Below are 27,883 nucleotides of genomic sequence, written 5' to 3' on the forward strand. Positions count from 1 at the left end.
TTACATTATCCCCTTCCACCCAGACACCCCCAGCAACTGAAACTGAGAAAAAACAATTTACTACCTTACTCTTTTTAATATCTCACCATTTGAAGAGGAAAACTGCGGGTTTGCTTGCTCATTCTTTAGGAGGGGAGAGAGTCGTCAATCCTGAACTGATTTGAGAGTATGTACATTTCTAGTGTTAGTAACCTTCCTCGTGCAAATGCATCTGGAACAATTCATGCCAGCGTTGAAGAAAGGCTGTACATAACTGGACTGCAACTATCTCCTACATTTTCTCCACATACAAAAATAAAATCACTATTCTGCCTTTTCTGCTTCCATTATCTAATATTACTTGCTGAATTCATATCATGAAATCATTCATATTGTTCCTCGGTTTCTCCCCTGGGATGGTCTTTGGCAGCATGCTTTAATTGGTGTCTTATCTCATTTCTTAAGTAAAGTGACAAAAATACCGTTCCATCTGCTGCTTTGTTGACAGAGATTACTTCTGTTTTTTCAGGTTGTAGGCATGATTAGTCAAATTACCAAGGGTTAGTGTAGGGCAGGCTACCCAAGCTGCTAGCTCAATTATCATTTCTCTGTGCCTGGCAGACTGGGTTCAGATACGGTCTGCTCAAGGAGAGGAAGCTGCTGAACTCTGGACAAGATACAGGGGGAAACATACTGTATCACTTCCCTTTAGAACTTCATAAACCAGATTAAGATGAATTATTTAAATAATCCATCATGGTCAGAAAAATCTTTCAGGCACCTCTGGGAAGAAAGGCAGAGAAAGAACCCCAGCATACTTAGCTCAGTGCTAAATCAGTAATCAGCTTCAGAGTTACTGGACATTGACACATCTACCTGCTGCTTCAGAGCTCTGCATGCTGGGATCCATTACCATAGTGGAAACATATGGAGTGTGGAGGTTTAGAGGTGATGGTCAAGGCCTGTTTTCCACCAAACAGCCTCTTGTGCCAAACACCTCTCCAAGAACACTGTTGTCTCGTTAGAGTCACACAAAAAGAGGGTTTCTGCTGGCACAGATGGCTCCTAAGAAAAAAGTTAAAAATAAAAGTTTTGATTTACCCAAATAAAAAGCATCAGGCAAAAATTGAAAAACTAATAAAACATGTTTATTTCAGTTTTGAGAAATCCTGGACATTAATGTGTACGTGTAGTAGGAGGTACCAGCAACTCCCTATTTTTGTGCTCATTTACTTAAGCGTTTTGTTCCTCAAAAGGATTCTTTCACGTATACAGTTCAATACAATTATTTGTCAGCCGTCATTCAAACATCCCAAAACAACCTGGAGTCTAAACCCTCATGTCTGAATTTCAAAGATATTCACGCTCCTTGAAGGATTTAGAAAGCCATCAATACTTCATTAAAACTGGGCTATGTATAGCTGAAAGAGAAAAGGGAAGGGCTGCTGTTTTTCTAATTTATTAGTGTGCTCAGTGTCCTGTGAAGCATGAAAAACACACTTTTAATATGACCCAGAGTAATGTCATTACCTTATGAGCTTTACAACAGCAAATTAATAAAATCAGAAAAACTGTTTTTACGGATGGATTTCAGGGGGGAATAATGGATCGACTATAGTGAGAGCTGTCATGCACCACATCCTTCGCTCCTTATGGAAATCAGATGGGGTTGGGGCTTTTTTTGTCCCTGACAGACACCTCCAGTAAGGCCCTGGCTCAGACGTACTTCTTGTTATCGGCTATGATTTCTAAATAGTGGGGAGCAGCTGTTCCCCTAGAGTTTGAAGCTAATAACCAGTGCAGAAGTTGTCAGAGAGCCATCACATACATGCTGCTCTTTCAGAGAATTGTCAGGGGGAATAAGAAAAAAGAAATCTAGGTTTCCTAAGCAATTCTGTGTCCCAATCTGAGGTTTGCAATCTTTCAAATAGTTTAAGCACACATATTCAGCCTTATCTAGAGTGTGAAAAAAATAAGGACTATATTTATTTGGGGATTTTTCTTACAGGATATAAATGTTAAATTATATGTTTTAATATGCCATAGACTTCCATCGGAATATAGTCAAAAACATATTTTCTTACAGATTGAGTGCTCTTAAGGCCCTTGTTGGTTGTGATGAAGAAGGTTTCACAGCCAAAAACATTGTGTTTTCTCTCTTCTCTTTTCAGCATGGAATAAACCTATTACTTGTTCCTTTGTATACCCAATACACCACTTACCAAGGGCAGTGGGGGTCTGGAACAAGCTTCCCAGCCCCCTGGAGCCAGGACACTGCTGGCTTCCAGGAAACGGCTGGAAGAGATCCTGGAATTAATATGCTACTAGCAACCAAACTAGCAAGATGGACCAATTGCCCTCCTCTCATTTGTAGACTTCCTTATGCCAAATCAGAATATACTAGTGCAGTTCAGTTTGGCTTTGTGAGAGTGTGCACAGTTCAAATAAGAGAAATTTGTCTCTGTTTCAAAACTGTCTGGTAATGGTCTGTGGGAGGAGCTCTGTGGGAAAAATAAAATATCCTCCACACATCCTTCTGGCTCGAAATATGGCCTACTCATGGGAGTATTGAGTTTACTTTTGATTTTCCTGATCTGCTGTGTAGTCTCAGCAATGTTGACCTATGCACTGTCTCTGACAATGCTGTGTTTGGTCACCTGGAAGAATTTCTTCAGCTGCTCTTTTTGGTTTGTGTTGGAATGTGCCTACTAAATACAACATAAGGAACACACAGTGGGAATAATTGAGTAAGCCTGCTTTGTTAAAGCCAACACTGCAATCACTGCAGCACAAATAAGCAGTAGGAGTTTGAAAGAAATATCACAACACTACCGTTCTCTCAGAACGAAAGCGTTTTCCTTGCACAAGAAAACAGCCAACAGAATGCATGTGAACTCTCCTCCTCTGGCATTTTGTATTGCACTGGGGAATTAGATAACATAAAAAGCCATCTATTGTAAATTTAATCTAATTTAGTTCCCTTGTTTGCCTAATCCAAGAAATAAATGTGAATGCTTAGAATACCAATTTGGTCAGTAAGAATTCATTCAATGTAGTTTTTTTCTGCAGTTTAAAATGCCATCTGGTCAGCTATAAATGCTTTGGCACATTGTCTATTCAGCAGTCTTTGATGTGTTCAGCAACGTTTTTTTGTTGTTTAAAACATACAAAACAGCTGACAGATTTTACTCTTGTAGAAGTGATCACCCTAATAATTTTGGTGATATATTTTTACACACGTCCTGTTCTGTGCATTTGTGCTCTATACTCCCTTACTTGAGAAAGAAACGAATCCAGATGAGCTGGTTTTAAGCCAATCTCTTTCTCTTTTAAAAGCAATTCTGTGATCCTTCTGTGACTCTGCATAAAGAAATGTGTTTGGAGGGACTCGTGATTTCAAGAACACTTCAGAAACTCTGGCTCTCAACTGTTTTCTTGCCTGATCTTTTTGTTGGGTTTGAAAAAGAAAAATCGGGAGTGTTTCTTCACGAGTTCCCTTTTTTTTCTACTTTTTCAGAATGCACTGTATGCGCTGTAGGCATCCATGTCATCAACATTAGGGCTCGGGTGAAATATCTTCAGCTGACCCAATGACAGTGAGGCCAGCGCCACACCAGTGCAGTGGAAATGAAACAATACAAATGCAATAAGTGCGCCGAGCGTGGCTGCGAAGCTTGTAGGTCGGCGTTACCTTGTGCCCAGCTCCTACAGTACACGCGGTCGGCACGGGAGATTACAGACGTGAGAATTCCGAACCGATGAGTCTTGAGCAGGTGCTGAAAGGTGGCCGGAAGAGCCGTGAGCCCGGATTCCGGGGGCAGGGACAACAGGGTGGGAGGAGGGGATTTAGAGACTGTGAGGACTTGGGAGACTGGAGGCAGGCAGGAGCAAGGCGGCGGGGCCGGCGGTGGGCGAGAAGGAGGGTGTTCCCGACTGCCGGGAGCCGGTGGAGAGAACGCAGTGATGTAAAGCAGACCTGGGCCGGATCAAAACAGCGATGGAAGGGAGGTTCTCCTGACGGAGAGGAAGGGGGAATGCTGCTCTGGAAGAAGCAGCTGCAATTTTTAAGAGACAAAATGTGTCAGGAGAAGGAGACGGTGGGGTCCCTTCTATAGTTGCTGATACATCTCCCGGAAATATTTTTTTCTGCCTTTTTTTTGGAGTACATTGAATTTATTGACACCATCATTGCAAACAACCATAACTATCTGCTTTGTTTTCCTACAAATTGACAATACATATAAATACAGTAATTAATGCATTAGACTGTCTCAATTTAAACTGAACCTATCCTCTGTAAAATGAGGTATACAACCATCTTAAGGAATTTCATCTTAAACTGTCAAATATTGCCAAAAGGCAATCCTGAATATCTAATGATATTCTTTATTAACCCAACAAAACACCCACACATGAAAATAACCATTTTCCCCTCCAGCTAGAATTTCCAATAAACTATTTTAATGCATTAAGTTTTGATTGCTCTGTAATAAAGGATGTAGCAGATTGTGAAGGATTGTGAATGTGTGTGTGTAGATCTCTGTGTGTAGATCTGTAGGTCTGTGTGTCCGTGTTTGTGTGTGCAGGTCTGTGTGTGTATGTAGGTCTGGGTGTGTGTGCTTGTATGTGCAGGTCTCTGTGTGTGCAGGTCTGTGTGTGTATGTAGGTCTGCGTGTGTGTGCAAGTCTGTGTGTGCAGGTCTCTATGTGTGTGTGTACAGTATGTCTGTGTGTGCGCGCAAGTCTCTGTGTGTGTGCAGGTCTCTGTTTTTGTGTGCAAGTCTCTCTGTGTGTGTGTGCAGCCCTCTGTGTGTGTAGGCAGGTCTCTCTGTGTTTATGAAGGTCTCTGTGTGTGTGATCCTGGGAGAAGGAATAGGGGGTCAGATTTGGCAGCTGAGGCATGAGCTGGACTTTGAACTATAATCTTGCACAATGCAAATCTACTGCATGTCTTTAGAAGAGGCTGTTAAGGAAAGGCCTTGACACCAGAATAGCATATAATACTTCAAACTTAAAATGCAGTTTCAATAAAGAGCACAACTGTCACTTAGATCTTTTCTGTACAACCATGTTATTTAAAATGTGAATTACTAACTGAAGAAATGGAGTGGCCAATATATCATTATAATAGGAAAGGATTAAGTCAAAAGCCCAAAGTGTTGAATTGTATGTATATGTATGCTGAATTCATGTAATGCATTGTTTCAAAGAACATCTAAAAGAGATAATAATGCATATTAAGTTATTGTATTAAAAAAAGAATTTGACTTTTTCTGATCTGAAAATATTGTTGTTAAGTAAGTTGTCAGCTTGTTCACCTAAACATAGGTAAATAGAATTATGTAGTTGACTCTGGACATTAAAAATTCTAGTTTGAACAGTGAAGTACAGCATGAAGTACAGTGCAATGCTCAAAATGAAATTGTGTTGAGCTGAAACTGTGTGAAAGAAATTAAATGTCAGCAAACACAGCAAAGAAGACTCGAAAACTAAACTATAATCTTCACCCCCTCTGAGTTTATACTTGGAGGAAGCCCCTTCAGTAACAATTGCAGCTGTGAGTGCTGTTGGATGTGTCTTCACCAACTTGGCGCACTGGGACGCTGTGGTATTCTCCTGTTCCTATTTCCATCCCATATTTTAGTTCAACAAAACAGGACATGCAGTACAGATGTCTCATTAAGTACGTGACTGATTACGTTTTGCTCCTTTTTATGAGGGAAATCGGTTCATTTTAAAATTATTGTTTAGCAGTAAATGAGGTTTTATCAGCAGCTCCGAGGAAAATCTCAGGCGTACTTTCACCATGTTCATACTCTGACAAACACATTGCAGAGCTCCCACTTCCAGATTCAGAGGGAAGTGCCAGTTGCAGCATAACAGAGAACGATGCTCCTCATGCTTCCACAAAAGCCAGCACTTGTCTGCACTCGGATTTGGGTGTTGAGCTTCAAAGAGTAATATCTTCCTTTGTTAACAGAAATTAATGGAATGAGAGATTCTGATAAATAAGCTACATTGACTGATTAGCAGTTTTGCTGTACACTATTGCTATGGAAACGCATCTGTTAGGCATTGTCTACAAATAAAGGCTCCATTATCACCAAATAACTGAGAGAGTCCATCAAGGGCTATTATATGTACTGCTGTATAGGAAAGCAATTAAGGTAAAATATTGCACTGTTTCTAGTGTCTCCTTTAATGATCAGCTTGAACAGGCCCACTCTAGCCAGCTTCCCATCCTGAGCCCTTGTAACAGATGCCATTTTGCAGAAATGTCAAGTTGTCTGCTATTGATAAAGACAGCCAGCTGAACAAATGACTGTAAGATGAAATATAGTACACACACTGCCCTTGGTCTCTGTTTTTCCCTATATAAACCTCTGTATTAACTACCAAAACAGAAATCATGTTCAACAAAAGATACAAGACATAATTTAACACTTGGATGCATCAAATGTCAAGGAAATACTAAGGCTTACTAAAGGTAATTCTCTGTGCCCACAGAAGGATATCAAAGCAAGAAGAAATCTACAAAATACATCATGTGCAAAACTATTCCAGTTATTGTTTTATACGAAGATAACTGCACTGCTGTGTTAGTACATGTAACTTTCCAATCAGGCAGATTAACGCTTGCTTGCTCAAGGCTTTTTTACCAATGACAAACCTCTTTTAGATCATGAATAAGGAATGATTTCTAAAAGCAGAGTGCACCCACACAGTTTTCGTGTTTAGCAATAGGGAAACACATCTACTTCGTTTCAGCAGTATACTAGCAGGGTAATTATCATTTTAGCCTGAGACTAGAAGGTCAACATTAACCAGTAAGGTATCCTAACTCTAGTACACCATATCATACAGCTAAACATGTTAAAAACCTCAAGCTAAAACCACTCTTTAATAAAACTAGTTATCCAAATGTTGCCTTAAACCTAAAGAATGATAGAATAAATTATCTCAACTTTGTCGTTGTTATAGACAAGGGTGAGATGACAAGCAAGAGACTGGCTGAATGACAGGGGATCCAACTCTTCTCTAATGGTTTAAAGGAGTTTATAAGAGGAGCTTGGGATCCTCTGCGATTGGATCCTAATCCCAAATGCTTTTCTGCGCACCTACAGTACATACTGTCCGCAAGTCTTGCGCCCAGGACTTCCCTTTTTATGCCCATCTCGCCTCCCTGCCACAAGCCCATCTTCACCCTTGCAGCAGCTCCGTGGCTCGATCCTCGTACTCTTGAGGAGGCGTCCGCAGCCCTTCCCAGACGCCTGGGCCGCCACTCCCTTAGCTAGGAGTCACGCCCACCACTCTTCCCATTTCACCCCATATAGCACACACCAGGATCAAACCAAACAGCCGGATCTGCGTCAGTCTGAACTGAAATGTTACCTTTTCGTGATCATCTTTGAAAATTGACGGACATGATGGATTACTTCCTCTTCTTTTCCATTAGCTCTATCCTTATTGCACATGGCTTTTACTCGTAGGGCTCAGAGGTCACATTCCCATCTGAACAGATCTACAGCAGCGAGACCTTTAGGTTTTAGCTTCACCACTCTAGTGAACGTGGCTACCTGGCTGTTTATTGAAAATACAGATCATTAAAGCTGCAAAAGGTCAAGAGTCTTATCTTTACATTTCGGTGTTTACGGTTGGTAAACTTCTCCAAGCCCTTATTAAAAGGGTAATGCCAAGGGCATCCGTTTCAACCATTCGCCAAACCAGCAGAGCCGAATACAGGTCATTTTCATTTCAACATAGTGAAGCCACTTGCAAAGGTACACAATATTGTTTTTATTTTCAAAGAGGGGGGAAAAATATACTTCAATAAATACTGCAGAAACAGAACAGACTTACAAATGGACTTCAACATTAAAAAAAAGTGATCCTCTACAGTTTGAACATTTTTATAACTTAATTTTTTTTACATTTAAATACAGAAAGCATATGCCAGCTAGCTGATAATACTGTCCCAGTGGGTACTGATGCACCAGTTCAGAAGTGTATAACTGCACAACTCCAGTCATGTGGAATCTTCAAAGTCCTGAAACATTTTCTTTTGCTTGAAGAGAAAAAAAAAAAAGACCAAAGTGCAACTTTATGCTTATGACTGCAGAATGTTTTTAGCACTTTCAATCCCCAAAACCTCCTCCCAGCCCAAAATGCTTCCAAAAATTGAAGCATTTACTGAAACAGTCTGATTTTTTTGTTCAACAGATGTTGAAAACTAACCACAATACTGATGTGTCCTTCAACCAAAAACAAACAAAATCCTTTGTTTGATTTTCAGACCAGGGCCAAAGAAATGCATGTATTGCATAGCCAAGGACATCCTTGCAAAGAAACAAATATTCTGGTTCCAGAAGCCTTTCAAAGGCCTTTACAGTTAGAGGGAAAAATGTTTTATAATAAACTGCATCAGACAGGATATACATTTACAGTCCTAAAAATAAAATATTTTTTCAGATTTCCAAAGCAAAACTCAACATTTCAAAATCATTTAGTTAGGCACTGGTGTCTAGGCTAGCGACAGCTCTTCTGCTTGATCCCAGCAATGGGAAATGGATATGTCTGCAAACAGACGTGCATAACCTACATTATACCCTGTATTTCATCATCGGAACAAGACTCACACTGCTGCGAAGAATTACAAGTTAAAAAAAATCATGTGCTCTATGGTTATGGGACAAGTACTGGGATTTCAACATACTGCCAAATTTCTTTGGTTAAAAACCCGTCAGAATGAAAGTTGACATTAGTACAGCACATAAATAGATGAAAATGCATGGAACATTAAAAAAAGCTTTGTTATTGTGGAAATCCTTCCAGACTCGGTTGCTGCATACCAGATTCTTAGCTGTGTGGAACACATGGCCTGCCATTTTCCTCTGACATTTTTTAAAACAGGCAGTCATAAAATGAGGGCACACAAAAAAAAAAAACTGGGCTGAACCACAGTGATTGACTGTCATGCTTTACTTCTGCTGCCCCTTTGTCTTTTGACACAAGGCGCAGGGGCCAGTGCAAGAACAGCTTTCAGTCGAAGAGCACAGCAGCACTCGGACCTGAGGAGCGTGGTTTCCAACAGGAATCTCAGACAGCGGTTTTCACATTTGCTTCAGGAAGCGCCTCACAACGCAGTTCCTCTGCTACCACACCCCCCCCCCAAAGAGATGGGCAGCCTTGACGGTTTCCTGCCGAAGGCTGGAAAGGCTGCAATGTCACTTCCAGGGGCCAGAACCAAACGAAATCGTCTCCTCCTGCAGCAGGAAACGAATTCATGGGACACCGGATGTCAAGCGAAGGCCAGGCTCGGAACTTCCTCCCGGGTGTGGAAACGAGAAGAGTCAGATCTACGCCAGGCGTTTGCGCCCATCCGAGCCGAGACTGGCGGCGCTGCTCCTCCTTCACTGGCACCTCCTATTCCAGCTCTCTCCGGGCTGCGGAGCCTTTAAAGTGCACGCAGAGCCCTCAGCTCCCCTGCAGGAGGGGGGGCGCTCGCCGGGGGGGGCCTCACATCACCGTGCAGCTCTTGGCCTTGTCCTTGCGCAGGTCGGACGCCACGGCCGCCAGGTCTGGCCGGCTGGGCATGTGCGAGATCCTCTTGGGCGCCCGGGCCGACTTGTGGCGCTTGACGTTCTTGCTGCTCTTGTTGACGCAGGCCAGCGTGGCCACGTGGAAGATGTCCCTCACGCTGTTCTCCGACTGCACCGCCGAGCACTCGATGTACGGCGCCCCCATCTGCTTGGCCATGTTCGACCCCTGGGGGGGGGAAATGGAAAAGAGACATACAGACATTTTCTTTCGTGGATTAGCAGTAACCAAAACCGTTCGAGAGGGGGCGAGGAATCCTAATTCCTGCCAAACAGAGGCTCCAATATCCTTCAGTTCTCCACTGGAGAAGGAACCACACATTTAAATCATTACAGTCAAGGATCAAAATCCCAAGAACATCCTTTCACATCTAAAAACTCTTTGCCTTCGGAGTATATATATATATGTTATATCAATAACAGTACAGGTGCAACATACTGTAAAATGTCAGGCCTAGACCAAAGTGGGTCACAGATTGTGTGTGAATTACATGCTCAGTTAACATAATATTCCTGAACCCTGAAGCCAATCGAATCTTGACATGGATTTCTGTCCGTTTCATACATTATCAATTCTTTAAAATAATGTCAATTTAAATGGGGGGATAAAGGCTCCAGGTTTAATGCATCACAGAATAGTTTTGTCAGACTAGAACGTTACCTGATCATAGGACACAGGGGTCTGTCTGTGATTGGACAGCTCCACCAATGTGCTGAGGTCCGTACGGAGATCAGACTTGCAGCCAACCAGCAACATTTTTGTATTGGGACAAAACTCCTGGATCTCACCTTTCCACTACAAAATATGTAAAAGACATTGATGAGTTCTAACCGAGTTTCAGTAACGCTTCAACATACACCAATACAGACAGCACACCTAAGAGATTTTGCACCAAGAATTTCTGCCTACGTTTCAGTGAAACCATTGGACACTTGTTTGTTTACCACTATCCTGTTAGGTGGGTAGTCCCCCACCCACCAGATTAATTTAATTCAAAATTCTCCAGATCATTAATGGACTGTAGCAGCAAATCAAGGTAAATTGACAATTTCAATGCGGAAAGAAGAAGTACAGATTTGGTGTTCAGTGCAATTTAATAACAGGGTGAGTAATGTTTATTTAATAATGAATAACAAACATTTTTACAGCCCCGACAATACATTCAATTTAGTACAATTACACCTTCAAAAATTTTAATCATTCATCTATCATGAATATCGGGATCTATGGAGATTTCTCACCAAAACAGGGTGCAAACTGGCATGCACATTTTTATTTTACGTTGAGGTTTTTTTTCCCCCACACCAAAAAATGGACCAGAGGGCTGAGCTCCTCAGCAAAATGGTCACATTAAGTCTCAGTTCACCTTTTCTACTAAACTGAACACTTGATCACCACTCTTGAGAAGCTATTGCTTAAATTGTATTGCCGACTTAATAGACTAAAACATTTTAGTTTTAAAAACCCATCTGCTATCTTGGATACACAATTTGTTAGGCCCCTTTAATTACAATAAAGCGTGGAATGATTTTTTCTAAAGTCACCTGACCCATCTCCAACACAAAGCAAAGCCTTTCAGGAGACGAGCCACGGGACTCTTCAGATACCACGTACAGAGCCAGACATGCAATTTCTTGTTACACAAAAACCTGAGAAAAAAAAAATGTTCACAGAAGCTCATGAGTACTTGTGGTATCTAACAAATTATTCTCAATACTCACTTTCTTTAATACACTGTCCAGGGTTTCTGGCCTGCTGATGTCAAAGCAGATGAGAACTGCATCCGAGTCGGGGTAGGAAAGGGGTCGCACATTGTCATAGTAAGGCGATCCTAAAACACAAATAATACCCAATTTACTTCCAAGAATTAAAACAGTTTTTTTATTCTTTTTTTTTTTTAAGTCAGGAACATTACCCAGATCCTCTTACAAGGAGATCAAAAGACATTTCAAACGCTGAACCTGGCTGATTAACCCGAAGATGGCTTGGAGGTGTACAACATCCTTACAGGATAAACCCTGGCATCTGATTTTACCGAGAGCGGAGGATTATGGGGTTTTTGCACACATGCCTGAATATGTGATAAGGTACTAAACCGGCATTTTGTTTCTCTGAAAGAAGATGTCTGAAAATGGCAAGTTAGAGTTAAAATAAAAGTAATTTCTGGAAGTACATAAAGATGTTTTGGCCTTCTTGTTTTGGGATAAAAGTGGTGCTGTAAAATTCCTAGAAAACACGTCTGCCACTCAAAATGGGAGCTCTTCTGGTACAGCTGGAATTGAAAACAAATATTCCAAGAACTTCACTTTTTTTAGCAAGTTACATTTCTCTTTTCATGGTATAATCTTCAAATATAAAACAATGTATTATTCTTCAATATATGCAATCCCTTCAGGTCTCTTATAAATATTAATTTTACAGAAATCATTTAAGACATCCTTCCCTAGAGCTCTTTCACAGTGGAGGGAAAAATGAAGCAGTGTTGTATAATTAACTTTTAGACACTGGATGGCTTAAAAAGGCTTTATCTGAAGAAGCTAAGATTTCCATTTCTTTGAAGGTTGCACTTTTCAGAAATTATGAATATGCAATTATGTTTAATCTGCAGTAGCTGCAATCTCAGTTTAGAATGGACTGTGTAATCTGACATTTTAACCCAGCTCTAAAAAGTTTAAGACACCAGTACAACCCAGTTCACTCGAGTCATCAGGTTCAAATGATATATATATATCCTTTTCATTTTTTTGTGAGCTGTGACAATATGATGAATTTTTAATAAATGTGTTCCTTTTAAATAGAAAATATAAAAAGAGGCTATTTGTTCAATTCTAAATCCCCCTCCCCAATAAACAGAACCCTTCAGACTTGGTGAGCATGTATTTTCAGTTCAGCCACCAGTTTCTCCCCTGCAGTGAAGCTAGATGCGTTATGCTGTAATTGAGACAAAAAGCAAGACAAAGCTTTGAAAGCAAGCTTTCATATTTACAAACTTTAAGTTTAATATCTTGTTCAAAACTTTTTGCTGGTTCAAAAATTAATTCATTCAAGCATACAAATGACTACAAAGTGGAGACGGTAAAAATTTAATGAATAGAAATGTTGTACATTAACTGATGAAATAATTAATAGCTTAATATATTAATTTATGCTTTTGAACAGCCCGAGTCCACCAAAACGAAACGCATTGTTCAGGCCACTGAAGCGCCGCAGTGCCACACAATGATAAATCTGTTTGAGACCTGAAGCCTTTTTGGAGAAACCCCAGCCTGCTGTAACAAGCATTATAATACTGCTTCAAGGTGAGGCGGAAACCGTCTCCGTGGAAACGGAGCTTCTCACATTTACTGGTGTGGCCAGGAATGACAGGAATTCGGTTTCCATGCGTTAAGTAACCCCTGGGACTATAAATCACAGAAACTGTGGAATTCTGAATTCCAGTGTGCAAGATTAATCCAAACTGCCTAGGATTAATGGGGGAGTGGTATTAAAGAACACTGCATTGTCTGGGCATGCCTCTCGCTTATTGAAACCGACAGTGTAAATACTTCAGTTATCTTTTAGAGCAAAAAAAAAAAGTCCCCTCTAAAACTGTTACAAGCCCCTTCTCTCTAGAAGGAAAACCAGCAGCCGGTCTGAAGATCTAGTCCAACAGAAAAACACTGTACCAAAGTAACACATTCCCATAAACCTCTTATTCAAAGACATGAAGGAAATAGAGAGATGGAAATGAAAAATGGCAGTTATGCATCATTTAACTTGTAAGTGATGAAAGATGGAAGCTGTTCCCCCAGTGCTATAGAGGGGAAAAGGACTCATGACTGGTTAAGCACACTGCACCCAGCTTCTTCTTCACAGCCTTACATCCTGCCCAGAAAAGGAAAGGAGTTCTGGAAAAGGGACCACAGGTGAATTAAGTATTGAAACCGCCTGTTAAAATGCCACGTTGCTTTCAAACAGTTGAAGACGTTTGGGGAACCATTCCAGAAGCTGAAATCCGACTACAGTGAACATCGCGTCTGCTAGGACAAGGGAGAAGTGGCGGGGCTGTCACTTGTGTTGAGAGACGAGAAACAGGCCCACTACCGCTGAAGCCTCGCTGGTGTAGAGGGGCAACTACAGCACAAAGAGGTGTGCTCTAATGTGGCGCTCAGCATGACTGTAGGAGATTACAGACCATCATGGGGATTCCTTGAGGCACTCTCCACTGAATAGCCCAATAAAAGTCAATAAGGAAAGCGACATGTGCTTCAATTTGTGTCTTTCTGGTAAAGGGGACGGCAGATTATAAATTATCTTTAATTGGTCAAAACTGTATTAAGGGAAAAACCACAAAGCACCAAAAAGAAAAATCATGTACTACAATCTTCAATACTCAATGTACAACAATGTCTTTAGGTACTTTACACCCCGTGGTGTAGGAGTCTGGAACAAGCTACGCAACCATTTAAGACAATACCACAGATTTTCAAGAACCAACTGGATGAGATCCTGAAATGTATTAGTTGTGCGTGATTGAATGGGCTGGATAGGCTAAATAAACCCCTCTCGTTGGCGAAGGTTGCGTTATTAGGCAGCATAACCTCGGATTATAACAAGTGATACACAAGTTTAATCGCTGGTTTACAGTTACCAGCTCATGAAAGGAAGAGCCGAGATACATTTCTAACGTACTTTAGTTCAGCTTTTGAAAAGTCCCCCGATATGCCCCAACAATAGGCCCATTGTACCAAGAAGTTCTAACTTTTGGTCTCCGGAATGTTAGAAATGCAGCTCCAATTCGCATTGCAAAGAAATACGATCACTGTAACAGCTAAAAAGTTTCAAAGAAGATTACAGTGCTTGTAACAAATGCATTTTTTTTTCCCTGAGGTATGAGAAGTGTAGATCTCTACTCCATGAGCTGCTCTGTATTCAGAGTAGCAAGGCAGAGGTCAAGCATCTTGCAAGAAAAAATACAGTTCAGAAAAACAAAGGCTACAGATAAGAAGGGCATTTGGCCGAATCCAGCTTCCTTGGTTTTTAGTAGCAAATGGATCCAAGATCTCACCCAGCCATTTTTTAAAAAGAAATCAGGATATCAACTTCAACAAAGCTGGGCAAGCTTCTTCCAGACTCCCCTAGAAACAGGAGGTACTCCGATACACTTAAAAACCCTGCTCCTTAGCTTCTCTTTCGTGTTGCATCACTGCAAGAGAAAAGTAATCATGTGCAAGAATCTGGTTCACAGAGTCCCTGTCGTGACTGTGGCATAAAAGAATAGTTTGACAAATGACTTCTGGAGAAATGCAATTGCAAGAGCCACACAGAAGATACTGTGAAGGGCAATACTTCAGCTGGATTGGTCTCAGGCAGAAACAGCTGTACCGGAATATCAGAGCAGCTACAGCACTTCTCTCAAAAAACAGTAATTAATTGCTCTCTATCTAAAAACAAACCTCAATCCAAGCAGGCTGAAACTAATTCAAATTCTCCCACCCCCCCCCCAATACCTTTGCTAAGCAATGATCTCCCATGAGCAGTGCAGATCCACGAGACCCCCCCCCCCCCGATAAAAGACAAGAAAGCAGTGCTGTCAGCAGGGGGTCAGCTGCCTCTCCAGATGAGCTGCAGTGCTTGTCCCTTTGTCTCATCCCTGGCTGCCTGGTGATAAGCAGCAGCCATTATTGATTGATTAGGCTGGGTGTGAGATGGAGAACCTTCAAAGAGTGGGCCAGTCTTCCAGCTGCTCTCCTGACGGCCCAGCCTTCCTGCACCACAGAGCCAGTCAGAACAAGGCGAAATCAGCCATATGTTTTACATTGACCCACATGGTAGGAGTATGTGCAAAAACACCACAACGACTTTTTCTAGTACTAGAAAATTACAATTAATTATACAATTATCTGAAATAAATGGGGCTGCCCAGAACCTTGGGAAGCAGCTGCCTCACCCTTCATCCTAGCCTCGCTGGGCATCTCGTTTACTGTTGCATTATTCCAAGCAAACAGCTCCAGGACGTGTAAACAAGGGAAAAAGGGACACCTGCCGAGTCCCATAAAATGGTGGATCTTTGTCCTCTTGTGCACAAGAATAAAAGAAGGATACACTTGTATTTAAAGTGAGAATGCCTCTAGGCAACAACTCGTGAATTACCATTAATAGTGTTAAGCGCAGTGAGCCAAGTCCAATCATTAGGCTAACAGTTTCACATCCACTCTTTATGTTTTGCATCCCGGCTTTCCAATGGTCCACGGAATACACGTTGAAGGACAAAGTCTTCAAAAATCGATTTAAAAAAAATGCCTTCAAGAAAGCCGAGCACTAACACTTTAAGAAAGACAAAAAAAACAGTTTTCCTACTGAAAACACTTCAACGACAACTGTGAAACATTGTACAGATTCCAATTCACAAAAAGGTTCAGCAATCCAGGCTTTAAGCAGCTGGGTGATTGACGGAATCCTATAAATAAATCACCACTTCTACTGGATATTCAGGACCATGTGAATGATTGATTAGTCAATAGATTTGGTGACACTCCTATCTGTTCCAGATCTAATGATTAACAGAAACCGAATACCAGCTGTTTCAAGGTGCAGCCAACTCAAAAGCACATTTAACAGACCCAGGATAATAAATGAAATTGCTGCTCCATGACATACTGTATATGCATTGAATGTTTAGCAAAGTCACTTATCAGATTTCAGGTTTTTTTTTTAAGAAGGTTCCCTTTACAAGATCTAAACCGAGACACTTCTGCTGCACTTCGAATAATTTCACATTGCCAGTAAACACTCAAGATTGTCTTAATTTATTAGATGCCCATCTTACCAATGAGTTAGAGGTTAGCTGGTAAATGGCTTCTGCTCTCCAGAAATCTTTCAGCATGCAAATATATCTATATGTAAAAAACATTCTAAAGAATTCAGGATGGTTCCCAGTAATCTAAATTGGGGGGGAAATCTTCAAACAGGGCAAATAAGACAAAACCTCACAAAGGCAGCTAAGAAGCAGAGGTGTCCGAGCGGTTGACGTACCTAATCCATATACCCCTGGACTCAAACAGATCAGCAGCCAGCACTAGAATTTTGACCAATTACAGTGAGCAGAAAGGAATTTGGCAATACCACGTAATTATTTCCAGACAGTCTGAAAATCCTGGATGGGATTTTTGTTCTATAGATGGACAAAAAAAAAGCATCCCTGTGTCTGCGACAGACTGGTATCCCATCCAGGGTGCAGCCCTGCCTTATACCCTGTGCTTCTGGGCTAGAATCCAGGTTGCTGCGGGAACCGAGAGAGGACAGAGGTCTATGCTTGTGCACACGATTAATACTAAACAACAAAAGCACCGACATGATAACTTTGATGGCACACATCTCCCATCTGTGTCCTCTGGCTTAGTCAGAACAAAAAAAAAAATAAGTTCTAAATACAAGACTAAAAAGCAGAAATATTTCAAAGCTGTGCACTACTGCATAGCACAAATTTAAAATCAAGGCTGAACAGTCTTGGACCATAGAATAGGTGTACATTTGTACCTGGATGGAATTGCATGTATACAATTTTAAATTCCTTAGATCCATACACCTTAAGACAAAACCTCGATCACATTTCGGGGTGTCTTTGGGAATGGGCAATATTATTCCAACTCAACGGCACGGATCTGCATCCTCTTATTTCCTTACAGGAAAAAAAAAAGACAGGAAAGGAGGAACACAATGAAAGATTTAAACTCTTGTCGGACTGTAGCTCATCATTCCGCGCATACCGATATCCCAGCGTCACATTCCGCTTTCATCTGGAACCGGGCAGATCACAGACGTCAAGGAAAGAGCTGCAACGCCTGAAGAATGTTGAGCTCACCTCCTTCAACGGATTTCGTCTGCACCAGACCCACCTCTGAGCTCCAGCCGCATTTTCACTTCGCTCACAAAATACAGAACTTCGCACAAGCACGGCCGTAACCACAAAACACACACAGGCAAGAACACGAGAAGCAGGGACACAGAACCACTTCACAGAAGCGATGGGAAAACGTTCTGGAGTCACCCCAGAGGAGTTAAGAAACCCAAGGTAGTTACGAGCCAGTTTTCCGCGAACTAGCAAACCCTTAAAAAAGTACCAGACCGTGGCCAAGTCGTTGCACAAGCAACTTGATGAGCTCACTTCGACCGGAAAATATTTTCTGTAGAATGTCCTATCAGTGTTCACTTTTATTACATGCCGTAAAAACGAAAAGACCTACACGGTTTTTGAAGAATGGCAAGAACAAAAGACAATGCTTCACAGTGCAGCAAAACTATCTCCAGCAAACTGGTGGTTGCGCCGCTCACATGTACAGTACACACCAGAGATGAAAACAAGGTTTTCAAGTGTTCACATAAAAAGTAATGCACCTCAACCAGGTGCGAAGCGTGTTTTCAACTATTCATTAGAGTAATTAAAATAGTCTTGCCGCGCGAATTAATGATGTTCTTTAACTGCTTTTGTTACAAAATACAGTAAAATAAAACTGGAAAATCGTGCAAGAACAAGCAAGTCAAGGAATACTTTGGGGGCAAATCTGAAAGATCATATCCGATGTAACTATTGCAAAAATCTCACATTTATCAGGAGAAAGCAAAAAGGGGATATAACATCTAGTCTTGGAAACGAACAGACGCTAATTCACTATTTTAAAAAAGCGCTCAAGAACATCATCTTCTCCACATGCAGGCGGTGCGATCCGCGGTCGGGATATTAAAACGCTTACCTGAAGTGTCCCAGAGACTGAGTTCAATCCTCTGCGTGTCGATTTCGAAACTGGCCGTGTAATTCTCAAACACTGTCGGGACGTAGTTCTAAACGGAAAGGAGAGCACATTTCAGCCCTTTCATCCTTAGGTATAACGAGGACAGACGCAGGAGGTACACTCAACACTCAAAATGCGTAACGCAAGGCTAAAAGATTAAAAAAAAGAGACCCGAGTGCAATGTTCTAATAACATCGCAGGACAGGAGTTGTTTTCCCCCAAATCCAATAAAAAAAAAGTAAGACAATAACTCCTAGACAATAAACCCGATTTCACCGAGATGAAATGAGCACGCCGCATCTCACTTCAGCGGAAAATGAATGCCCTTCGGGGAACCAGGGGCAACTGAAGTCAGTCCCAGAATGTGGAATGAAACAAACGGCTGAGTGGCGTGAGAACACGAGTGGGAAGAGCACAGCACGGCTCCACAGACGGGCACGAGTTTCAAGTTAGGAATCCGGGGGATCCAGCCCGAGAGCCCCCGCAACACGTACCTCGGGAAAGCAGTCCTTGGCGAACACATGGAGCAGTGCCGTTTTCCCACACTGACTGTCCCCCACCACCACTATTTTACACTTCACACTCTGGTTGGGATCCATCCCGGATTTACTGGAGAGCTTCTGGCCGGGTCTTCTCTCCTTCATTGATTTCGTTTCGTTTCTTCGTTACCTTACGCCGTCCTCGCAAATCAAATCCCCCAGGAACAGAAAAGCGAGCCAGCAATTAATCCACCCCCCCCTCCCAGGTCGAGCAAGGAACTCCTCTCCCGGTCGCACCCAGCCTGTGACAGTAACTGCTCTCTGCTACACACTTGCCGGTTTATATACGAGACTCGGAGCCAATCGGTTTCGCTCGCAGCTCCGAGCAGTGAGCCTCCCCTTTCCCCAGCGCACAGGAACAAAGAGACTCCGGACTCCGGGAGGACAGCTACACAAGCCGAGCTACAGGCGGAAAGCGCCCTCTAACATGCTGCCGAGGAGCACAGTTCTCGGAGAAAAGGCCCTCTATCCTGAAGTTAGTGACTTCATCTGTTGTTTCAGCTACATCTTCCGTAACGTGCTGAGAGTTTTTTTTTTTAAAAAATACTGTTGTTGAACTGGTGTTCAATAGTTATCAGTGTTGTTGTTGTTGTCGTTGAAGACCATCCTTTTTAACTCCTGCAAATATTCATGATGCAGAAGTGGTACAACCATGTAATTAAAACCAAGACAACCGTCAGCAACACACTTTAGTTCACAATCATCCGATTAAGATAATAAGAAAATGCAGCAAAGTCTCTATGAACGTTTCATCTCGTACCCCGAAAGCTGGACTTGCCAAAAATGCCATTTCTGTACCTATATTCTCTCAATTGCAGCTTATATGCAGTCTTTAATATACAATGGAATTTTACGAATACCTGTAAAATGTTAATTATTATCATGTTTGATGTTTCATTTTATCTTTAACTCTTAGACCATAAAATACACTACGTCATGCATCGGTCATGAGTCATCCAAGATGACTTTACCTGTTACAATCAACAGTGACAGCAAGCCGCGGTTCGTGTGTAACAGGGCTGGTATTACGGCTCATCATAACTTTGAATCCATTAATTATTATGCATATTTTCGAGCTCTTTTAAAGTTCTTTTTGGATCCGGTTTCAAGTGTTATTGGTGCTGTGTTATTAAGCTACGAGCCTCAGGACAGATGTGCAACAGCAGCGGGCCAGTTCGACAAGAACACGATCAAAGACATCCTGGGTAATTAGGGCGGCGATCTCGCCATGTGCCTGATCTCGTCGCTTGTGCTTAAAGTTTGTTGAAACAGCGGAGGAAAGACGAAATAATTCCGTCTGAGGTGATGCCCCCCACCTCCCCCCAAAACACACGCTCAAATGTGCCTTGTTGGGGGTGTTATTATCCTTAATAACGATACCTTACAGGTAAGAAAAAAAAAGCTACTTTCATCCCGAGTGAAGCGCATATTGTAAATGACGCTAGCTTACAGCCGGTGTCGGCCGTGAATTCAAACTATCAGTGCGGATGACAGTTGTTATCATGGAGATTTATGTATGTATAAATGTGTGTGTGTGTAACTGTCTGTATGTAGAGCAGCTACACATAACATCTGTAAACTGACGCCGTACACCTGAGGCTACGGTACGCGGTAGACCTCATTTCACCTCGTGAAGGTGGGTCTGCCTCAATCCTGCACAGACTCTCCACGCAAACACAGCCCCCCCCCCAGGCAGCAGATAATGATCTAAATCAAATTAAAATTATCTTTGGAAGCGTCTTGTGAAAAGGTTGTCCTTGCTCAGGGGCACCCCAACACATTTAAAAAAATAACACAGCTTTTGCTAGTTTTGATATAAAGGTTGTAGGTCTTTCTTTGTTGTTTTAAAGAAATAATATCTTTCAGTTATAGATGGGGAAAGTGAGGATCTATTTGAATTGAATCTGAATGGTGTTGGGTTGCAGTCATGTTGCTATAAGTATGTATATAACATCACCGTAGTGAGAGAAGTGTTATTCGGATGAGTGTTATATTTAATAAAAAAAGAAGTGTATGTTTTGCTATGGCTCTTTTACGCTGCTTTACAGAAATGTCTGGTCTGCAACAAAGGAAATCAATACCTTTCTTGCCTCATGAGACAAGCATGTTACGGTACTCCTGCGTGGTTGAAACATACTGTATGTGGGCCCAAATTAAAAAGAGTTACATTGCGACACTGAAAGACCATATATGAAATTGCCTGATTGCCTTTTGTTACATTCATGTAAGAAAATCCTACTCTGTGACTGAAATAAATTGGTGTCACTTTGAAAACACATTTTGAGCTTTGAGAAGATACCTCTAAAGGTGCTATCTAAAATATTTATATTATTTTTTTTTTCTGTGAGACAGATTTTAAAAAAAGGCCTACAAAGTATTGTGATATTAGGCGAGAGTAATATATTTAATGCACATATATTTTGTATGTATGCGCTTTTTAAGAAATTGTATTAACTTGCTTCTGGCAATTCAGTATGTTTTTTGAGGTCATGTGCAAAATAATTAATTAAATTATTAAACCGACATTAAATATAGGTACAAACGTAAGTTACTTGTACATATTGCCATATCTTTGACTTGTAAGTAAGTTACTTATCTGTAGAATTGGCCATCTTAAACTGGGCCCCTGCGGATGAGTGAAGGATTTGAATTGAAATGAATAATAAGAATTCGAGTAGGGAGCTGTGTCAGCATACGCAGGCTCCAAAGGAACAAGTAAAGGTTTATTCCTTAGCCAAGAAGCTAACCAAGGCCTTGGACTGGTCAGCACTGGGACTGGAGTCTGCTGCTGCAAGAGGTGTTGGTGGACCAATAGGGGGAACTCTTATAAGGCAGTGCCCCAGTGTGGCCCCAGTGTGGAGACCAGGAACTCTGTGCTGTATGAGGTGATGACCTCTGGGTGACATGTTAAACTGAGGTCCTGTCTAGATGGTGATTAATGATCCCGTGACACTTGAGATTCCATGAAAGATTAGGGGTGTTAGCCCTGGTTTCCTGGATAAATTCCACTCATGGCTTGTACAATCTGCCCCCCCCCCCCCCAAAGACTGATCGGTGTATAGTGTCCTGGTTCTGTTCTCCCCCTTTAATGAAATGGTGTTAGATCTGCAGTCTTTCCGGCCCCTGTATTATAAAATTAAGATTTTAGAAACATATATGGTAATATATCAATGCTGTCATTTTAGAAATAAATCAACAAGATCAAAGCATGAGTGAAGAAACCCCTATAATGTTGACAGTCCTTTCTTGTTCTGTTGCTGCTACAGATCTCTTCTTTCTGTACGATACTAATGATGTCGTTTTTTTAAAGTCTGAAAAACAATCTTGTGATAGGATAAGAGATAGAGATGAATAGGTATTATAAGCATTTAGGGAACTACTTTGTTTTTATACGCAATTGAAAAGCTGACAAGTTTATTAGAAAATGCAGGAGAGAGTACCGACTAAGGAACCAAAGACGTCATTTTAAAGTATTTGTACTGGTTTAATGACATACTGTATGTAAGAGAGAGAGGATAGTACATCATAGTTTCATCAAGTCAGGAGGGTGATTCACCCTGTAATCACACTCTGGAAAATCATGTCCTGGTGGCAAGGTATTGAGATTTCTTCAGCTCTGCCCATCAGCAGTTTCTCACATGACATGCTTAATAACAGGGGGAATGAAAAAAGATATCTTTTTGTACCTCACGAAGGAAAGCAATTCATTTGCAGCTATGCCGAAGGCCTCACATTTAAAGCCCTTTCACAAAATTCAAATGGGTTGATAATGGTAATTTGCCACATCTCCTGGAAATCCTGATTCTTTGTCATCTCCTACATCTTACTGTATATATGCTAAAGACACGGCTCTGACAAATCTGCAAAGAGCAATGAAAAACACTTTAAAATGAATGTCTTAAAAATGAGAAGGATGCGTTTACTATGTAAGCTATTAAGCATTGTATTTATATTGTTGAAAAAAAATATGATCCTGACAAAATCTTAGTAACCCACAGAACAATTGCACCACATTAGCGCCTATCACAATTACAGCTATTTTTCCAATTAGCCTTATCCCTGCAAAATGTACTTGATTTTGTGCTGCACAAAGAATGAGAAAATCAACACTGAAATACGCTCTTCTTCAAAAGTGCAGACGTGTGAGACTGATGCTGGTAGTCAGAGTGCTTCTCTTTAGTGGAATGGGACGGGCAGCAGACTGTGACAACTACAATGTGCAAAACTATTTCATTTACATTTGCATTGCATTGCAGATCTATTCCTGTTGGTGTTTTCTTCCTTACTGAGCAAAATCTGAAAATTATCTTATTTAATCTGTACATAAACTACAAGCTTTTAGTTCTGACTTCAAATCAATGCATACAGAACACACAGAGTATAGAAGGAGGGCTTTGTTAGGGTTTTTCACTTTCACTTTCTGTCCATTTATTGCATGTCCTGGTGAACCTTAGTACTTCCTTTGATGCTGCTGATTATACCATCTTCCAGAAAATGTTTGAGAAGGGTTGGTGTGACTGGAGACTGATTTGACTGACTGGTGTCCCACAAGGCTCTGTTCTTGGTGCAAATTCGTTTCAGTATCTGTATCTTACCACTGGATCCTATTCTTATGGATGTACATATGGATTCAGTCTTAATTTCTGTGCTAGTGACTCCCACATGTACTGTATGTCAGCATGGATACTGGTGTTAATCAAACACTCTTTTCACTTTGCTTAGATTATTTTTAAAAGAGGGTGCAACAAAACTTTTTCCCTCTTAATTTTGACAAGATCGATTGGCTGACTCTCCTTATCAGCTCAGCAGATGTGTCTGCCTTAGTTCGCTGGTACTGGAATTTGTGCAAGTACTCACCTGGTGAATCCTGGAGATGTTTTTGAACTGAGCGTTTAAAGCTTGTGTTGACAGTGTTGTGTTTTGTTATTTCCATAACATCACACATATTCATTCACATCTCTCTCAGTCTGATGGAGAAGACCTAACGTCTGCTTGATTTAAACCACTGATGCTTCCAGGCTCGATTATTGTAATTCAGTGCTTTCTGGTGTATCTAAACATGTTCTTAACAAGTTTCAGCATGTTCACAACCCAACCACTTAGACTTTAACCAAAACTAAAACAGATGGGCATATATCATCTGTTTAAGCTTCCTTCTACTGACTTCCTGTGAATTTCAGAGTAAAAACCCAAAATATTGCAGCTCATCTCTAAGGGCAGGAAAGGTTTGGCTCATAAATTGCCCCCTCTTGGGGATAAATAAAGTATTTTGATTTGAATGACTGCATCAGTGAACCGTTAACCTTATACACGCCAAGAGGTATAATCGAGTAGGCACTCGATAGACTCTGGCCATCTTTCAGTTATACATGATTCCAAGCACAAGAAGACCAGTGCTTTCTGTTCTGGAACTCCAGGACAACTGAGTAATTTTTCAAGCCAGTAACAGGTCTTGCAAGACAATCGACACTTTAAAAACCTGTCTAAGAATGCACATCTGTACTATAGTTTTAATAAATTTTTAATTTAATTTAATTGTATTGCCTTTTGTACATTGTCTTGATGTGATATAATGATATACAGTAATGATATAATTACTGTATAATGAAGGTTATTTAATAATTATAACAGCATCTCAAAATAAACAGAAGTATCAACACCATTAGGGCATTTCACCTATATACTGATGTAGCAACGAGGCGCACTTTGACTCTGAAGCCCTTTGCTTTACTGATTTTATGACAGCAATTAGGTTTTTGTTTCAAAATCATATTTTGGCAGAGGCACCATCATTTCTATCAGCAACACCACCTCACATTAATAAATGCAAACAGAAGGACTCCAAATGTACAGGAAGAATTAATCTTGAAATGGTACATTGACTGTAGTCTTTCAGCTTCGCTGTGCGGGCTGTAAACTCTTATAACGGGGAGCCTCCGGTCCCAAGTCTGGCAGAAGGGGGAGGGTTGCTGGGACATTATTCACTACCCACAGTTCAACACAGGAGGAAGGCGTGGAGGAGAACTGCACGAGAGAGAAGGACGATCCCTCAAGAGACGGTGATCAAGATATAGCGGTGGTCCTGACAATCCCCCTAGAGGATGACAGAGGGTGATTGGTGGCCTGTCTGATTGTGTTTTTTTTTTTTGGGTTGTCTCGCCACATGCTAACAATTTGAATCAAGCCTAATGCGTTATTACAGCTTAAACGCCAAGTTTCCAGCCTTGTTACATTAAACATCTCGCCTTGTCAGCTCTGAGGCATGTAAGAGGCTCCCTGGGTACTATGGGTTGGGGCCCGGCCTGGGTTGTCATGGCGATTCAGCATGACATGCACCCTGGGCTCGAGCAGAGGTGTGAACATCTGGGGATTAGTGTCCATCCGCGCTACGGACAGGGGCTGTGCCTGCGTGTGGCTAATTAAGCGCAATCAGCAGGCCTCAATGGGCTTCATTCCCCCGCCCCCTGCCTTTCGCATCCACATGGAGACTCTCATCAGGGCGTGCTAATTGACTGCCCCCTGAGCAAATGTTGGTGTCACAGTGAAGATGCTGCATTGAGCTAAAGGCACTTAGGCAGACAGGAGTGGGAGCGCCACAACGGTTGAACTCATCACTTCAAAGACCGGGAAACCGCTGCAGTCTAAAGTGTAGCCCCAGGAGGTCTCTAAGACAGGCCTTTGGGCTGTCTGTGGTCCCGGGTCCTTCCGAGGCACCGTGAAGCAGATAGCAACGAGGGTAGTGTTGCATCACCGCTGATACTAAATCAGCATCTCTTCTGAAAACAACGGCATTATAACCAAAATGGGGATCAATTATATTTAATCATTAGAGTCACCTTCTCCAAACTCCTTCAAATCCAGACTCAAAACCTTGAACTGGTTCCATTCTTCACCCCTCTGCTCTTCTTAATACCACCTTCCACGGTCTCCTCTATTGTTATTGTTGTAATTGTAATTGTGTCTTATATTGTGAAATCTTCGTATTTATTGTTGTAGTCTTCTTATTTATTGTTGTTGTCATCCTGTAAAGCGCTTTGAGAAGCCACCTTTAAAGGCGCTATATAAAATAAAGTTTATTATTATTATTATTATTATTATTATTATTATTATTATTATTATTATTATTACTTCACTTGATGACCAAAGATTCATGCGTGTGATGTGTCACGTTTTCTTATGAACTATTTATTGTGTTGTTGGAAAGGTAGTGTCTGCTACACCTTTAACGGCATCTTAAATATTCACGTTAATGACTACTGTTAGTGTGAAAAAACATTACTTGGATTAACATTACAGCTGCTGACCCAGAATGTGACAGATTGTTGCCTTTCAAGTCCACAGGGTGTCTTCCTGTACTGTACAGTACGTGTTTCTGGTGTCATCACCAGTACAGTTTATCTTTTGTGAATCAAATTTTACTTTTTCCTAAAGCAATATAATACAATATGAAAATAAAAACAACAGTTCACCCCACGCAAAAGGAAACCTGCAGCTTCTTGTCAAACACATCGCTGCTCAGTAAGACTTAAGATTACAGAAAACTGGCATTTCCTGTCTTAGACCAGTAACCATGGTGACTGGTTTCTAATTCCTGTGTAAATGGTTTATTGGAAGGTGAGCCCAGACTGTTTTTTGTCAGTGTGATTTAAACATAGCTTCTCTCCTATGTAAAGAATGTATTTTTCCATTATAAAGCTACTTGCTCATATTTGTCATAATTATATTCTTTGGATAGACGATCTTGGGAGCTAAAAATGCCTTTGTCATATTTTGTTTACTAGACTTTCACATTCTAGTGAGATACTGAGCCATTTTTTTCCCCAAAGGATAATGGATCATTTAATTATCTAAGATACAATATTTACTCTAAATTCCCACTTTTAACATCACAAAATGACAGCTATAAATGTGTTTGTTTTCAATGATTTCCACACAGGTGGACTTGTATTGTACAAATTGTAGCGATGATGAGGGTAGGTTAGGCAAAGGATTATTTTAAGGTTAGTGTGATGTTAGGGTTGCTAAATTGGTTGTGAACAGAATATTTAACATTTTCCTTTAGTAAGTATATTTAATAGAAAATGTTACCCACACTGTGTGTACAGTACTTTACAATGTAATTCCTTTAAAATGCGAGTCTCAACACAGAGATGTTATCATTTTGTGCAAACATATTAGAGGTTTAATGTAATATACTATAAGTAAATGTAATCATATAAAACACACATTTTTACAATCGATTATACGGCTTAATTAACAATTTAGTAACTGTTTAATGTTTTGCGGATTTGAATATGAATGATGAAATTGAAACTTGACTGAAAAATATCTGTATTGCTTTTGCTTGTAAGTACATTTAACACTTTTCAGTAGCAACAACAACTCATGTCCTATCAGTTCTATGGCGTTTTAAGGAGAGAATGGGAGAGAAGCCCGCTTTGAGCATGTCTCTCTGCCTTCTGCTTCGTAGAAATCATGTCCTTCTGCGAGACTCTGAAGTCCTTGCAAAACCAAGAAGCGGCTGCCAATAACAGAACAAACTATTGCTGAATAAGTCCTCTTTGTGGTCATTATTAACCGTGACAGTTAGACTGTGATATCTTCAAAGCAAATTGCAGGAATCACATATCAATAATTTCACAGTAAGGATCATGATTCCGGACACTGCTGGACATCACCATACAGGATTGTGCTTTTCCCACCATGCAATAGAACACAGACGACTCTCATACGTGCTCATTCTAATTTGACCCGGTGCCGAGCCCGAGGAGGACAGGCTCCCCCTCTTGAACCTTGGCTCCTCTCAAGGTTTCTTCCTACTTCGGTCTGGGGGAGTTTTTCCTTGCCGCTGTCGCCTCAGGCTTGCTCACTGGGGGTTCGGGCCCAGACGTCTGTAAAGCTGCTTTGTGACAATGTCCATTGTAAAAAGCGCTATACAGATAGAACCGAATGGAATGGAATGGAATGATGCCCAGAGTCTGTAAAGTGCTGTGTATCG

General features: G+C 41.1%; 1 protein-coding gene across 1 annotated transcript; it reads right to left on the reverse strand.

Moving 5' to 3' along the window:
- Positions 1-7,755: 7,755 nt before the first annotated feature.
- Positions 7,756-19,152, reverse strand: rnd3b (Rho family GTPase 3b). Its single transcript, XM_006636231.3, has 5 exons — positions 18,841-19,152; positions 18,308-18,395; positions 11,297-11,406; positions 10,236-10,370; positions 7,756-9,743 (listed from the first exon to the last, which is right to left on the reverse strand). The coding sequence occupies exons 1-5, from the start codon at positions 18,988-18,990 to the stop codon at positions 9,495-9,497; spliced, it is 732 nt and encodes a 243-aa protein (XP_006636294.1). The 5' UTR covers positions 18,991-19,152; the 3' UTR covers positions 7,756-9,494.
- Positions 19,153-27,883: the final 8,731 nt, after the last annotated feature.

This window comes from Lepisosteus oculatus, chromosome 12 (assembly GCF_040954835.1).
Source record: "Lepisosteus oculatus isolate fLepOcu1 chromosome 12, fLepOcu1.hap2, whole genome shotgun sequence".
Lineage (NCBI taxonomy): Eukaryota > Metazoa > Chordata > Actinopteri > Semionotiformes > Lepisosteidae > Lepisosteus > Lepisosteus oculatus.

Excerpts from the sequence above, each read along its gene's own strand:
- rnd3b (XM_006636231.3), bottom strand. The coding sequence starts at position 18,990 with ATGAAGGAGAGAAGACCCGGCCAGAAGCTCTCCAGTAAATCCGGGATG. Across the intron at positions 11,407-18,307 it reads CAGTCTCTGGGACACTTCAG|GATCGCCTTACTATGACAAT; the intron begins GTAAGCGTTTTA and ends TTTGTGTTTTAG. Across the intron at positions 10,371-11,296 it reads TGGACAGTGTATTAAAGAAA|TGGAAAGGTGAGATCCAGGA; the intron begins GTGAGTATTGAG and ends CATATTTTGTAG.